The 16199-nt window shown below is 36.9% G+C and overlaps 1 protein-coding gene across 8 annotated transcripts in view; it reads left to right on the top strand.

The window, feature by feature from the left end:
- The window catches only part of CAMSAP2 (calmodulin regulated spectrin associated protein family member 2), a 112138-nt gene that overhangs the window by 16378 nt on the left and 79561 nt on the right, over positions 1-16199 (top strand). For 7 of the 8 annotated variants that reach the window (XM_019430965.2, XM_019430956.2, XM_019430947.2 and 4 more), the window contains exon 2: positions 5641-5900. The exons of the other annotated variant lie outside the window; for it this stretch is intronic. In XM_019430965.2, the coding sequence (XP_019286510.1) occupies positions 5641-5900 (260 nt within the window). The remainder of the gene's footprint in view (positions 1-5640; positions 5901-16199) is intronic. 8 annotated transcript variants of the gene reach the window in all.

Here is a 16199-nt window from a genome sequence, read left to right as displayed (position 1 = left end):
GAAATATTAGAGTTGTTTTAGGACAAGACTAATGACTAATATTTTTTAAAGAATAACATTTTCATTCATTTATCAGGTATGTATTGAGTGCTTACCATGTACCAGGCATTAAGTTAGGTGCTGGGGATTTATATCCTGGTGAATAAGATAGACCTGGTCCTTGCCTTCTGGTCATGTATAAGGGTACTCATTTTAGCACATCTTTGTCAATAGTGGGTTTTAAAAATAATTTTCCATTTTTTTAGGTAAAAAAATGACTCATTGTAACTTTCTCTGATTACTGGTAGTGTCGGGTTTTTTGTTTTTTGTTTTTTCATGTTATTGATCATTTTTAGGTCTTGGTTAATTTCAAGTTCAAGGTCTATGGATTATTTTCAGTTGGAGTTTTTGAAACTCACTAGTTCTCTCTCAGTAATTGTTTTAGAAATAATTTTTTAGGTTTGGAAAATAAGGCAATATTCACATGACCGAGCATTATGATAATTTCTGAAATGCATTCCCCTCTTACCTCTCTACTCTTCATTGTTTTAAAGAAATCTGTATCATTTGCTGGCATATGTATGCAACTAGTAACTAGCCCATCTTTATAGAAAATTGCCTTGAGTAAATTACTGTCTACTCCCTTTACTTGTACTTCAAGCATTTCAGGTGATTGTTAATTTCAAAACTTAGATCTAGTTAGGATTTATGATACGATTAAGGTAAGTTCTGCTTAAGTCCTGGCACACAAGAAAAACTTGTCTCTTATCCTTTGCAATTCTAGGAGTGGTGATTCACTCATCCATTCCTTAAGCATTAATTTCTTACCTTTTGTGTTCTGGAGGTGAGGGAGAGGGTGAAACCTTTTATCTTTGATTTTGTCTGTTTCCTAAAATGCTGTCTCAGTTCATTTGTTTCACAATGTGCTACCGTTCCAAACTTAAAAAAATTCGTTTTGTATAGTTAGCAAAATGATAGACATTTTTGAAGTCGTCTTTTAAGCATGTTTAGTTCTTTAAGACTTGTTTTTGAAAGTGACCTATTTTATATTACTCAGTATGCAGTTTTGCATTCTTTTGGGGGGGGTGGGAAAATCTGTTTTTGTAATATTCTTTGGCTTGCTGTGGATCTTTTCCCTTTTTCTTGTGTCGGGATCTTTTTAAACTCTTTTTTTTTTTTTAAGGTTTATTATTGATTTTGAGAGAGAGAGAGAGAGTGAGCACACATGTGCATGAGTGGGGGAGGGGCAGAGAGCGAGGGAGAGAGAGAGAATTCCAAGCAGGCTCTGCAACGTCAGTGCAGAGCTTATTGTGGGGGTCCAGCTCATGAATTGTGAGATCATGACCTGAGCCGAAGTTGGATGCTTAACCAACTGAGCCACCCAGGCACCCTGCCTTGGGATCTTTTTAAAACTTACACTTTCATAACTTGGGTTTGTGGGTATTCCATAATAAAATGGAAGTAGCCCCTAGCTGCACGTCTTCTACCTTCTAGCCTTGTGATGTTGGCCAACCATTGTTATTTAAAATATATATATATATATTTTGTGAGAGAGCAAGTGGCAAAGGGGCAGAGAGACAGAGGGAGACAGAGGATCTTAAAGCGGGCTCTTGATGGACAGCAGAGAGCCCATTGTGGGGCTTGAATTCATGAACCTCGAGTTCTTGACCTGAGCTGAAGTCTGACCCTTAACTGATTGAGCCACCCAGGCACCTAACCATTGTTACTTTTTAAGCTATTTAGCTAGATGGCTTAGAGCTAGGACTGCGTTTATCAGCTGTGTGCCCTTGGCAAGATAACCTTTCTTGGGTTCCTTATCTATAAAATAGGGGTAAGAGAATTGTTAATATTGAATGACAGAAGGCACGTTTAGGACAGTGTCTTGACACACAAAGGTCCTTAGTGTTACTATATTCTAAATATATATCTGCATATTGTCTGATTTGCCGCTTTCACCAAGTTGTTAGAAAGATTAGTGAAAGCAATAGATGAATGTTAGGTAGATGTACAGGTATGGTAGAGAAATTTGTAATCCTGATGATGTTAGTAGTCACTTTTCTTTGCACACCTAATGTTTAGATACCAAGTCACCTATATAAGTCATTTTCTTTATTGTTACAGTAAATAAAAATCTACTAGGCCTACATTTTATAATAATTACCTTAAATAAATTCTCTTTTAGAGTTGTACTACTAAATAGCTTCTTTTCAGTTCCTATGATGCTAAATTTAATTTACCAGTACTGTATTCTGTAGTTTATACCTGGGCTTATGTATCACGCTGAGGCAGCTATTAAGGCTGGCTCACTACTGGTTAATGTGGCTGTGAAGGAAGAAGTGTTTTCAATTATTAAATGAGGATGATATTTTTAGATGTCACCAAAATCCCAAATTGATACATCTACTCTTGACCTCTTTCCAGAGTCCTATATCCCCAGCTGCTTTTTGGATATTTTTGCTGTCGTTTCTAATCAGCATGTCTAAAACCAAGTTTATGATCTTGCTTCCAGAATTAGTGCTTCCTGATTTTCTTTTTTCTATTAATGATGCCACTGTTTCCCAGGTAACCCAGGCCTAATGGTTTTTGCAATCTTCACCCCCTCCCTTTGCTTTATTCCTGAGTCCTTTTTGGGTTTGTTTTATAAGCAGTCTTTAAAAAAATTTTTTTTTTAACATTTATTTATTTTTGAGAGAGAGTGAGAAAGAGCCAAGAAGGAGCAGAGAGAGAGGGAGACACAGAATCTGAAGCAGGCTCCAGGCTCTGAGCTGTCAGCACAGAGCCTGATGCGGTGCTCGAACCCAAGAACCATGAGCTGAGATCATGACGTGAGCCGAAGTCTGGTGCTCAACCGACTGAGCCACCCAGGCACACCCCTAAGCAGTCTTTTATGTCTTTTATTCTTGACTTCATTTCCTTATTTATGTCTGATATTTACCTCCATCAGTATTGAAGACCAGATTATTTGTCCCCAAACGTCATATCAGTCTTCTTCTTTAAAACTAAAAGTAATTCCTTGTTAGCTATTAAATAAATGTTTGGCTATTATATATGTGTTTAAAAGAGATATTACTTATACTCTGGTTTCTCTTCAGATCGCATAAATCTTTCGCCTTTTACTAAAAGAGATATTACTTTTGTCTTATCTGAACCTCCCATTACAGCTTTCCTGCTTACTCCTATCCTACATGAATGCCTTTCTCCACCCAAATTGTTCAGTTTGGTATCTCTTCACATCATTTCTTTCTTTCCTTCTTTCTTTCTTTCTTCCTTCCTTCCTTCCTTCCTTCCTTCCTTCCTTCCTTCCTCTCTCTCCTTGCTCTTACCTTTGTTTAGATAGACTTTTGTTTTTTGACTAAGCAAATTCTGCCTATTTTTCCTATCCGATTTCTTTAAGATGAAGTCAAGTCAGCCCAGTATGATGCTTCCTGCTTTGAACTTTAAGCACTTAATTATTCATTTAGAACAATTGTTCATTTAGCATTTAGTTTCTTTCAGTTGGTGCACAATCATTCATTGTTTCTGAATTGCTTAACTTTATTTGTCTGTCTAGTCTTTTTGTACATTATTGGCTTCTTGAAGGTACGGATTATTTCTAATTCCTTGGATTTCCTCAGAACCATGCTGGTATATAAAATGAACATGCAATCATTACTATAATATTTGATGAAAATATTTTTCTTCTTTCCTTTTTTTATTTTAGAGAGAGAGAGTATGAGCAGGGTAGAGGGGCAGAGGGGAAGGGAGGGAGAGAGAGAGGGAGGGAGGGAGAGAGAATCTCAAGCAGGCTCCATGCTCAGTGTGGAGCCCAATGAGGGGCTCAATCCCATGACCCTGGTATTATGACCTGACTTGAAACCAAGAGTCATATGCTCTACTGATTGAGCCACTCAGGCACCCCATGATGAAAATATTTTTCTAAATAATAGGAACTCTTCAAAAACTTTAGGATGAAAATTGCTAAGAAGTATACTAATACTTTGTGAATACATTTAAAAAATGTTCACTTTGATTAGTACTATGGCTTATTTTGAGCTTATATTAAAGCTGCCTATTCAGAAGACTCCTAAAATCAGTGATGGGGGATGGTTGGCCTCAAAACCTCACTTTTCAAAGAGAAGGCAGGCAAGGAAATGGCTAAGTGTCATGCCAGACTAGCCAGACCTGTCAGGTTCTATGATTGTAGCTCCATGTTAACTTTTAACTTAGATGCCTGCCTTTACTTTTGGAAGACAAACCTCATTCTTGTGTTGGCTTTGATTAAGAGCACAGCTCACAGGTAAGGAGTGGGAAGAGGAAGGCAAGATACCTTGTTAAACACTAAGAAGTGCTTTGTTTGTCTTGCTTTTTTAGTGATCTGGCTGCCATCAGATGCAAAAGCAGCTCCTGAGGTTGATTTAGAAGTAGATGTTGGGAGAGTGGGACTTGACATTCTTCAAGGGAAATGGCTAGCAGAAAAGAAACTCAGACGATTTTGGTTTCCTTCTCATGTCCCATTTGTAGACTCTCCTTTCTGTGTCTCCACTGAATGTGTTAGTTGGGTGTCCAGGAGGGATTTTTGGGGTAAGATGGAGAGTGATAAGGCGGAGAGAACAGTGATTTACTAGGTTAAGGGATTTAAAAAAAAAAAAAAAATGTTTGTTTATTTTTGAGAGTTGGGCAGGGGGGTGGGGGGAAGGGCAAAGAGAAGGGAGAGAGAATCCCAAGCAGACTCCACACTGCCTGCCAGTGCAGAAGCTGACATGGGGCTCGAATTTGTGAACTGTGAGATCATGACCTGAGCTGAAGTCCAGAGTTGGACACTTAACTGACTGAGTCACCTAGGTGCCTCTAGGTTAAGGGATTTAAAAAAAAGTTTTTTTTAACGTTTAAAAATTTATTTTTGAGAGAGAAGGAGACAGAGCATGAGCCAGGGATGGGCAGAGAGAGGGAGACACAGAATCTGAAGCGGCTACAGTCTCTGAGCTGTTAGCACAGAGCCCAATGCAGGGCTCAAACCCACAAGCTATGAGATCATGACCTGAGTCGAAGTTGGACGCTTGACCAACTGAGGCACTCAGGCACCCTTAGTTTAAGGGATCTTTGAGAGTAGTTCTCCCCTAAACTATAGCTGTAACTGCCCCTCAGTAGATTCATCAGGCTAATAAGCAAGAAGGGTGAGAGACCAGAGAGCCTGACATAGAGGGAGAGAATAAGTTAGGCAGCTTCTGTTTTGCAAGTGATTAGCTATACAACTTCAGTTAAGTGATTTTATGCTGTCAGTTGGCAAGGCCTAGCTTCCCCTGTAATAGCCGTTAGAGTGCGTTTTCTGGTTGACCGCTTGTATGTGAGAGTATTCGCTGAAATTAGTTTTTAGGAATCTTTTATCACATTCTATGGATTTGAGTGTGCATGTGGGAATACTTTCCCCAGAGTCATTAGACTTAGAAAACTTTTTCTTTGCTTTGTAATCTTGTTTTAGAGTATACTCGGAACAATATCTTCTGTAAAGCAAATTTCTCTTTTCCATTCCAGATTAGCTGCCAAGCTCTAATAAATTACCTTTTCAGTTAAAGGGTATTGTTATTTTTGGAAGGAATCTTCTGTGACATAATAATTATTAAATTGTGTTTCTTTATAAACATATTGTAAGAATTTCCCCCCCTCCCCCCTTAATCTTTATAGAAAATGTGCCAGAGGAACTTCGAGAACCATTTTACACAGATCAGTATGACCAGGAACACATCAAACCACCCGTGGTTAATTTGCTTCTTTCGGCTGAACTATACTGTCGTGCTGGGAGTCTCATTCTCAAGAGTGATGCTGCGAAACCCCTTCTGGGCCATGATGCTGTAATCCAGGCTTTAGCGCAGAAAGGTCTTTATGTAACTGACCAAGAAAAACTGGTAACTGAACGAGATCTGCACAAGAAACCCATACAGATGGTGAGTCTTTGTATACCCAAGATTACTTAGTTTGAAGTGTATACTTTTGAGTGTGAATTGTATTGTAAAATGGAGGAAATTATGTTTTGAGATTGGATTGTCCTCTCTGCCTAGAGTTTAAAAACTTAACATTTTCTTATAAACCTCGTTTCCAAATGAAGGAAGATTTTAATAAACTATTTTGGAATGTTTGGTGTCATCCTGATACCCAGGAGAAACAAATTCTTTCCAGCTACTTTAAAGTGATTTTTATGTAATTTAAAAATTTAGTTTTCCCATCATAGAGGCTATTTAGAGGAGATAGAAAATGTATCCTTGATTTTATTCTTGTTAGGAAAGAGATGAGATTTGTGAGTGTTCATTTGCATGCTTGAATGACCTCTTGGTGAATTTCTGCATATCATATATATTTTAGTTTATTTAATGACTAGTAATACATTCTTGTGCACAACATACAGAATGACGCTCTCTAAGCTGGCCTGGGACAAGCATGCAGGAGCTTTGTCATGAGTCTCTGGAGACAAATTCAAAGTTTAGCTTCATTGTATGTTGCTTCAGTTTGGTGTGCTACTTTCGCCTAAGTTCACAAAATGCTGAGCACCATCAAGCAGGGTATTAGAAGGAAAAACACATTTGATTAAATCATGCTCTTATATGAGACTAATAGAAAGGGAGAGATATATGTAGAAGAATATATTTAGAAATATATGAAATTATGAAGTTGAAGAAGGATGAACAAAAATTAGTTTACCAAATCTAGTACTAAATGAGGTGGTGACCTACTTTCTGCCTATTTTCCTTCTTTAAAAAAAAACAAAACTGTTTTGTTACTTAAGAGGAATAGCAAATAATGTCCTAAGAAAAATTTAGTTAATAAATTTATGGATTCATAATAGAATTATTAAGGATAACTAAGAATGTTTATTAGCTGATATGAGATTTTCAACTTGCATTGATGACTCTACATTCACCTCGTGGGTTACCCTCTGATTTTTATATTGTGCTTTGTGTCCATATCACATATGTGAATGGTTTGCCAGCACTAGGGGTGAGCAGAATTCCACTTTGTCCTCGCAGTATGTCACGTTTGACCTCTCCAGAATCACTGCACGGATTGGAAGCTCCTGCTATGATTGTTTCCGCTTCCATTATTTCAAGGCCAAGTAGATCATTTTAAAGCACATCAATGACTTTGTGAATCTGTGTTTGCTTAGTAGCTGCCCTTTCAGACACCATTTGATCTATCAGGTAACTTAGTTGTCCTTAGGATAGATTCTGTATTTTTTAGGTCCTCTTTAATGAGAAAGAAACAAACTTAACATTTTCTACATTATTTTCTTAGTGCAGTTTGTGCATGTGAAGATAAAATATGAAGGTATTTGTACAATCTATTAAAAAATGAGGGGTTTGGAAGACTGCCAGTTGCATTACCATCAGGTTTATTTCACACTATATTGATCCTGGTGATAGCTATGAACACATTTAAATTTGATTGCAGGAAATAGTGTTTAAGGAATGTGACTTAAGTGATACAGAATTGCTGTTTGTCTGCTTTTAACTTCTCTCTGTGGGTTTTTAGGACACTTCATATTTGACTACATCATCTTGACTCTTTACAGTGTCACCTTTATTGACCTGTGTTTTAGGTGTATACTTTCAGCTTTTGTCACAATTTGATTTAAAGCTTCTCCGTTGCTGTGAAATTTTGATTGATGACAGTGTAATATTATATTACCATTTTTCTAAAATGTATGTGAGAAAATGTCTCTGAGTACTGTTAAAGACTGTTCTTTAAGAAACTGTTTTGTTTTGTTTTAGAGTGATGAGAGCAGTAAGTTTCAGTTTTCCTTCTTTGTCCTGCCTTTTGGGAAGTATAATGAAAAATGGTGTGTTTAATTGCACTGGGTGTATTGACTGCCAGTTCTGCCCCCCACTTTCATCTCCAAATTATCTTAGTGCTTTTGGGGTCTTTTTATCTCTGTATGTTGCTTTGCAGACTTTTGGGAAAAGACTTGCATGGTGGTAGCAAAAGTATCAACGTAACTAGAAGGCAAGTTTGATTAAGCAGTTTTTATTAATTTTGGGTAGGTGAAGATTGAGAAAAATGCCTTTTTTTTTTTTTTTTTTTTGAAAAATGAGAACACATGTTGGAGAACATGTTTTTTTTTTTTTCTTTTCTTTATCACAGTGCTTTTATAGACCTGTTTTGAGAGTATAACCTTTAAAGTGTTTTCTTCTATATTTACATCAATGGGAAAGTATTTCAGAACTGCTTTAAAGCCAGTTAATAATTATAATGTATTAAAATTCATTCAGCACATAATCATCATCTGTAGGATTGTTAGAAGGGATTGCAGTTATGATTTGCCTGTTGAATGTTATAAATATTGTAAGACACAAATGAAAAGAATATACACAGTGTGTATGACTTAAGTGTGTTTGAATCAGCATAAAGTGTATGACTGAATGGTTACCAGAGGAGGAGTTGTGTACACTAAAATCATAGGGGAATATCCTTCAACCAAAAGTATTGTAGCCCAGATCATGTTATCTGTCAAATTATTTGTCAAAATAAGTACTGGTATTTAGGATAATGTGAAAATTGAGGGATTAGAGCAAATGGAGCCAAATGCTGAAAAAGACAAGAGTACAGAGAAGATTTTGAACTTTTCTTCCATAGCAAAATGAATTTGCATGTGAATTGCATTCAGTATCGTCAGGTTGGGCTGGGGGATTTGATCAGTGTCATAAAATCTTAAATTCACAGAATTTTATAGCCAGAAAGAATGTTAGAAATCAGAAACCAGTATATGTATAAAACTTCCCAATGATGAGGAACATGAGTACCTGGGAACTTTGACTAAGTTCTCCAGTCCTCTTGTCAGAACTGCGAAATTAGGACGTTTAGAAGAGGATTTTGGATATGTATTTTTAAACAGGTGTTGTGGGTGATTGTTATGACCAAGAATGTATGTGAAATTTTATCTAACCCAGGGTCATTTTGTATATGTGATACTTAGAATTTAGAGAGGTTAAGTAATTTGCCTAAGGTAGAACTGTTATGTAGTAGTAAAACTAAACTTAGAATCTGTATGAACTAGAATTGTGACTTTCTAATTTACAGTGCTATAATCTGAAGTAAGTTTGTGCAATTAAGTATCTGAAGTCATGTTTACCTAGCTGTCTAGCCTGGTTACAAATCAAACTCTTGATTGTGAATCAGTTTTCCAACCATTTTTGCATATGTGGGAAATAAGAGTTGATATTTGCAAAAGTCAATTAAGTAAATCTGTATATATAGTATGTGTGGTATGAAATAATGAGATTGATTTTCGTATGACTTGCAAAATAACATTAGTCAAATCTTGTTTTGGAACAATCATTATATAAACAAAATTTATTTTGAACTGCTTTCTTTTAAATTTTTTTTTAATGTTTATTTATTTTTGAGACAGAGACAGAGCATGAACGGGGGAGGGGAAGAGAGAGAGGGAGACACAGAATCAGAAGCAGGCTCCAGGCCCTGAGCCTGATTCGGGGCTCAAATCCACGAACCGTGAGATCATGACCTGAGCCGAAGTTGGACGCTCAACCGACTGAGCCACCCAGGCGCCCCTGAACTGCTTTCTTTTAATGATTACCAAAAAAAGATTGAATATTTTATTTGCCCAATGGAGATTAGAGTGGGCTGTTAGGCCACTTGATAAGTAAAGCATAAAATGTTCTCTCATGAAGTGTCAGTATTGTTATAATGGATATTTTTGGATATTTAGAAAATATAAGCTAAAAAGTTGTACATTTGTGCTACTAGCCATTAAACTGCTTTATTGTAATGGGAAGGGCAGTGAAGCTGTGGTTAAAACATAGAAAGATGATAGAAATATTTTTTTACCCTAAAGAAGGATATTTCTGTATGTTAAGAGGTGTTATTTCATTTTACCACATTTTGTGGTCTGTATTCAGCTGACCATTAATGTCTCCCTTGAATGACATTGAGAAAGAAGCCTGCAGGAAAACTTCATTAGCATGAAGTAGGTGCTCTAAATGTAAGTTTAAGCAACAGGGAACTGAGAGGTGGATGTGATGACTTCTGCTAGGGAGGATCTGGGAGGGCATCTTGGGACAGAATGACTAATAGGGTTTCAGTGGGTAGGAAAAGGGATGGGGTAAGAATGGTAACTGGGTTGAAGGAGTTGTTTGACTCAAGTTTGAAGTGTGAAATTAGGTTCTGTATTGCAAGTTACAGTGTTGACTGCATGGAGACATAAAAGTGAGATGAGGCTAAAAAATAGGTTGGGGTTAGATCATGAAGAGGCTATGAGCTGAAGTTAAGGATTTTTAAATTTTCTTTTTGGTTACAAATCAGGATGTAAGTTTTCGTATTTTTTTCTTTGGTTTTTGTTGATGGTGGTGGTGATGGTAGTGGTGCTTTGTTGATTTGTTTTTTCTCTGCCTATAGTAAATAAATAAAACATTGCAAAACACTGTGGAATACTTTGTGAGCTCTTATAGTGTCAACTTAGTGTAAAATATTGCAGTTTATTAATTCCCAGATCTTTCTGATTTGCTTACATCTGTGTATACTTGTTCACTTCTCAGACTTTCTGGTGGTTCTTTTTATTTAGTTTATTGTGTCAGGCAGTGTGATTACACTTTATATACTGATCTCACATAATTTAATTCTTAGGATAACCCTAACAGGAAAATATATTGTCTCTGTTCTACTGATGAAGAAACTGAGGCTTTGAGAACCTAAGTAAGGTCACAGAGCAATCATAGTAACCAGTGAAGGCAATCTTCAGACCATCTCTGTTTTAACTATAAATCCTAGTTCTTAAGTACTACATGTGGGGGGTGTGTGTGTGTGTGTGTGTGTGTGTGTGTGTGTGTGTGTATTTTATTGGTTGATTGTCTTTGCCTGGATAATGGGGAGGTAATTAGAATACGATAGTAGGAATAGGTAATAGGAAAGTAGAAAGTGGAGAGGAAGAAGGAAGTAGAAATGGTGTGCTACCAGGAAATCTGACTGGTGGTTTAAATCTTGGTTATTTGTCCATGCTTCTTTTCAAAGTAACTTACCCATTCTGTTCCTGTCTTGAAGGTTATATTAATTTCCTCTGGTAGGGAGTAACTGTAGCCTTTGACTTGTTTGACTGTTAATAGATGATGAGGCAGAGTTACGACAGAGCCTGTCTGGGTGGATATGAGTGTCTTGATTTTAAAAATGTGGAAGTTACCTAGTTACCATTATTTTTGCTGGACATATGAAAGGTGTTGAGAACAGAGAAGCTGATCTCAGGAACATTGTGTTGTTCCTTTTTTCTTTGTCTTCCTTTCTGCCTTTCTCCCTTCCAACATACTGAACCTGTTTGGGAGCTATTCTTATGGATTTCCATGGTGGCATCATTTGTTGGAACCCAGTGTAATTTACTCACGTAAAGGCTTAAAAAAATTTCCTCCTACTTAAGAAGATTAGAAATTGTGCTTTAGAGGAAGAGGATTATATAAATGTAACATTACAATAGTAGTTGAGATATTAATTTCTAGTCACCCTTGTATAATGCCTTGCAAAGTTATGAGCAGAACTTGTCTGTGAAAAATTATTTTAAATGCTCCTAGTTGTTGGTGAAGAGGGTTTTTAAAATTTACCTGTGGTGCTGGATCTCAATTTTCTCTTTCCCAAAAATCATGTACCTAATTTGGATTCCATTATTTCTAGGTAACATATTATATATACCGTAGTTACCAGTTCATGTTATCTTTTGATATTTTATAACCATGTTTATTATGTTTGAATTAGTGTTTATTTGTAGTAATTTATTTAGAACTCCAGGTTTACTTTCTTGTAGGAATAACTTGATGACTGGTGTTTATTTTGTCAGATGATCTCACAAAAACCTTTTATATTCATAATAAAACTAAAGTCATTCAGGCCTTTTATTAACTTATTTAGTTAATTTATGGAGCTTCTGCTATGTACTGTGTATTATCTACTGTGATTAAAAAGAGTTTCTGTCCTCTAGGGTCTTACTTTCTACTGGGAATTATAGAAAAATAATCAAATTATAATACATATATTTTAGGAGTATAGAGGCAGCAAACTTGGTCCTACTCTTATGCTGAGTTTTGAAGGAATTTACTAGGTAGGCACATGAAGGGCGTGTTATAAGGTGCTATATATGAAAATATAACAGGATGTTAAAAGGAAATGTGAGAGCATCATGATATGCTTAGGGAAAAGCAAGGGGTTTGTTTGATTGTAGCTTTAGAAATTGGGTACGTATTAGAGAATGATGAGAAATGAGACCAGAGAGTTAGATGGGGACAGGGCATGAATGACCTTTTATGTCATGCCAAGTGTGTACTTTATCCTGGAAATGATAGGGAGCTACCAGTATAAGGTTTTAAACCAGAAGGGATACCATCAGATTTGTGTTACAGAATTTCACTCTGGTGGTATTGTGAAAGAGATAGCACTTACGAGGCTGTTAAAATAACCAGAGACCTGAACTAAAGCAGAGGCCTTTGAGATGCAGAAGACAGTTTGATTGGGAGAAGCATTTTTAAGGTAGAGAAGATTTTTGACTCATCAGAGCTGGGAAATGAAGGAAAAGAGAAGCCAGAATAGGACCAGCAGAAAGATTTTATCCTTTGTATCAACTCTAGTTGGTGATTAACTACTAGAAGCTGAGAAAAAATAGCTTCTTGGTTTCACTCTCTTCTGGGAGGCTAAGGGTCTAGATGTTAGCTTCTCCATCCTCTGTTGCTCCTGGTGCTTTTGAACCCTGATATTTTCATATAATGATGGTAAAAACAAACAAACAAGTAAAGTGACAGCTTTGTAGTTTAGAAATCTTAAATCTCTTATTTTTGATGAGAAAGATAGAGGTGACTCTGTTTTGTCCTGTTTCTTTTTTCTTCTTAGTGACCATTGGGGAAAAAAAAAGGTTGTACGTAAATGAAAGTGAGTCTTTGTATATACAGAAAATGAAATAAGATTGATCTGCATTTTGTTAGACTATCTTGCTGTTTTTTTAGTTTATGTTATATATTTACCATGAGGACAGATAGGAATTCATTTATTTAATAGATATTTAGTTCCTACTGTGTACACTAGGTTAGACACTGGTGAAGAAGTTGGATGATCTCTGCCCTAGGGGTTATGTGGGATTGAAAGAGCTGCAGTGTGGAACTGGGATGGGACCGAAGGTGCAGATTTGTGAGGATGGAATGAGGGATTAGCAGAATTGAGCATATTTGACAAATGTCAGTTGTTAATGCAACATGTGAGAGAAGTGGCTACAAGTTGTCTAGGTGAGGAAACTAACACCCCTAAAGGTGCATTAACTTGCCCAAGGCCAAATAGGTGATAAAGCATGATGGTAGGATTTAAACCTTGTGTCTGCTGCCTCCAAAGCCGTGTTTATAACATTTATACCACATGGCCTTTCAAAAAGTCCAGCCAGGCTAACAAGTGGGAAAACAAGTGAGATTGTATGTAGAATCTAAAAAAACGAAAAGCAAAACAAAGAAGCTCATAGATACAGAGGACGGATTGGTGGTTACCAGAGGTGGCAGGTAGGGTGTAGGCAAAAGGGGCAAAGGGGATCAAAGGGTACAAATTTAGAGTTATAAAATAAGTAAGACATGGGGAAGTAATGCACAGCATGGTGTCTACAGTTAATAATATTATATTATGTATTTGAAAGTTGCTGAGTTAGTAAATCTTAAAAGTTCTCACAAGAAAAAAAAATTCCACATAACTATGTATGGTGACAGTTGTTAACTGAACTTATTGTGATCATTTCACAATATACACAGATACTGAGTCATTATGTTGTACACCTCACCTGAAACTAATATACTATTATATGTCACTTAGACCTCAGGTAAAAAAAGCTACTCTTTCTATGGTGCTTCATAGTTTATAATGCATTTACATTTTTGTTTTTTCTGTAATGGAAAAGATAGGGCAGTTACTATCATCTCCTTTTGACAAGTGAGGAAACTTTATGGATGGATTTGTTTAATAGATCTTTTTTTAAACAATTTTTGTAATGTTTATTTTTGAGAGACGGAGAGAGACAGCATGAGCAGGGGAAGGGCAGAGAAAGAGGGAGACACAGAATCCAAAGCAGGCTCCAGGTTCTGAGCTTTCAGCACAGAGCCTGATGCGGGGCTTGAACTCACGAACCACGAGATCATGACCTGAGCTGAAGCCGGACACTTAACTGACTGAGCAACGCAGGCACCCCTAATCGATTCTTATTTAGTTCCTTCTGAAAGAGGTATAGAAAGAGGAAGTGAACAGATCATGATCAAATAGCTAGTTAGTGACAGAGCAGAGATAGTTCCCAGGTTTTCCTGACTCCTAACCCAATACTTGTTCTACAGATAAATTGTGCTGCCATATTTTTCCTTGTCCTTGTCGATTATAATGTGCACTTATTCTGGGGAGGTCTGCAGAGAATGTCAGCATGAAGTACAATGTCATAACAGTGAGAGACTGTGCAGCAATGAAGGGGAATCCCAAGAATAGGAGTAGTAGGGGGGAAAGGAGATTGTTTTGGTCACTAAGGGGACTGTCTTAGTCTGTTCAGGCTGCTGTAACAAAAATACCATAGATTGAGTAATTTAAAAACAAACTAATTTTTCTCAGTTCTGGAGGCTAGAGAGTCCAAGATCAAAGATCAGCAGGTTGGGTTCTGGTGAAGGCCTCCTGGGTTGTAGACTGCCAATTTCTCATTGTGTCCTCACGTGGTGGAAAGGGCAGGGATTTCTCTGGGGCCTCTTTTATATGGGTATCAATCCCATTCATGAAGGCTCTGCCCTCATGACCTAATCACCTGCCAGAGGCCTTATCGCTTAATACCATTCCCGTGGGCATTAGGATCCAACTTAAGAATTTGGGGAGAATACAAACATCTAGACCACAGCAGGTACTCTTTTCTTATATAAGTGATGTATCTCATTTAGTGACCATTGGCATATAAAGTTACATATTTTAAGAAATAGAGTGATTCACTTTGCAAAATACTGTTTTTATTTTAAAAATATTTTAGGATTCGTTTTCATAACGCTGGTTTAGAAAAATAGAAGTTACAATATCTAAGTTTTTAAAAACACGTGAAATGAAAAATATTGTAACGTTCAGTATATTTTCATTATATTTCGAGTTTTGTTCTTATATCAAATCCATTTTCTTCTTTATATATTGAAACATATTTTGTAGTTCCCCTTTTTTATCTAGCTTTATTGACAAAAATTGCATATATTTAAGGTGCACAACTTAATGTTTTAGTATACATATTGTATATATTTATCATATTGACTCAAGTATTGTGTCAGGTTCATAAGGGCTCAATAAATGAAGTGCTAATTTCTGGCCACAAAGATCAGATGTTTTAGACGAATGGGATGGTGGACAACTTCTTAATTCTCCAGAGACCATGTATATACTTCTGACCCTGCTCCTGGCTGTTGCTGATTTATCTAAGGGTGAAGATACCTGATGTATGGTGGGCTGATTGGATTGTTTACTGAGAATCTCTGAAACCCTAAATGGAGAGCACATCACAGCACAGTGATAGTAGGTGGTTGGAACTACCCCGTCATACCAAGGCAGTGCCCTAGGCAGAGAAGTCTGTGAGCCCCTGCTGCTGAGTTCCTTGGAACTGCTCAGTGCCTGTCGTTCCGAGCTTAGTGGTTCAGCTCTTCTGTAGGTTCTATGAACTATTCCAGTGTCCTCTCAGTAAGTCCCAATTTTTGTTTAAATTAGCATAGTTAATTCAACATTTATATTTGGTTGTTTGCTATTAGAACTGTAGCTATACGTTAAGTAAACAAAAAGCCATTAACTGATTTTTTTCCCCAGTTGAAGACTGATTTTAGCTATAGGGGTAAAATTGAATTTTTTTTTTTTTAATGTTTATTTTGAGAGAGAAGGAGAGACAGAGCGTAAGCAGGGGAGGGGCAGAGAAAGAGGGAGACACAGAATATGAAGCAGGCTCCAAGCTCTGAGCTGTTAGCACAGAGCCTGACGCGGGGCTTGAATTCATGAACAGTGAGATCATGACCTGAGCTGAAGTCAGATACTTAACCAACTGAGCCACCCAGTCGCCCCTAAAATTTTAGAGCCGAAAGACCCTAGCAATCATTTGGTCTGGAGTTTTGAAATTGTTTTGGCTGTGACTCACAGAAGTACATTTTACTGCAAATGTATTTACCATAGTCTACTTAGTTATATGTATATTACAGAAACAAAAGTATTTATACTTGTGACTTGATTTTTGTTCAGTT

Source organism: Panthera pardus, unplaced genomic scaffold (genome assembly GCF_024362965.1).
Source record: "Panthera pardus isolate Hobbes unplaced genomic scaffold, ASM2436296v1 HiC_scaffold_21, whole genome shotgun sequence".
NCBI classification, from domain to species: domain Eukaryota; kingdom Metazoa; phylum Chordata; class Mammalia; order Carnivora; family Felidae; genus Panthera; species Panthera pardus.
Note: the sequence above shows the minus strand (reverse complement) of the source record. Positions and strands in the feature narration are given on the sequence as shown.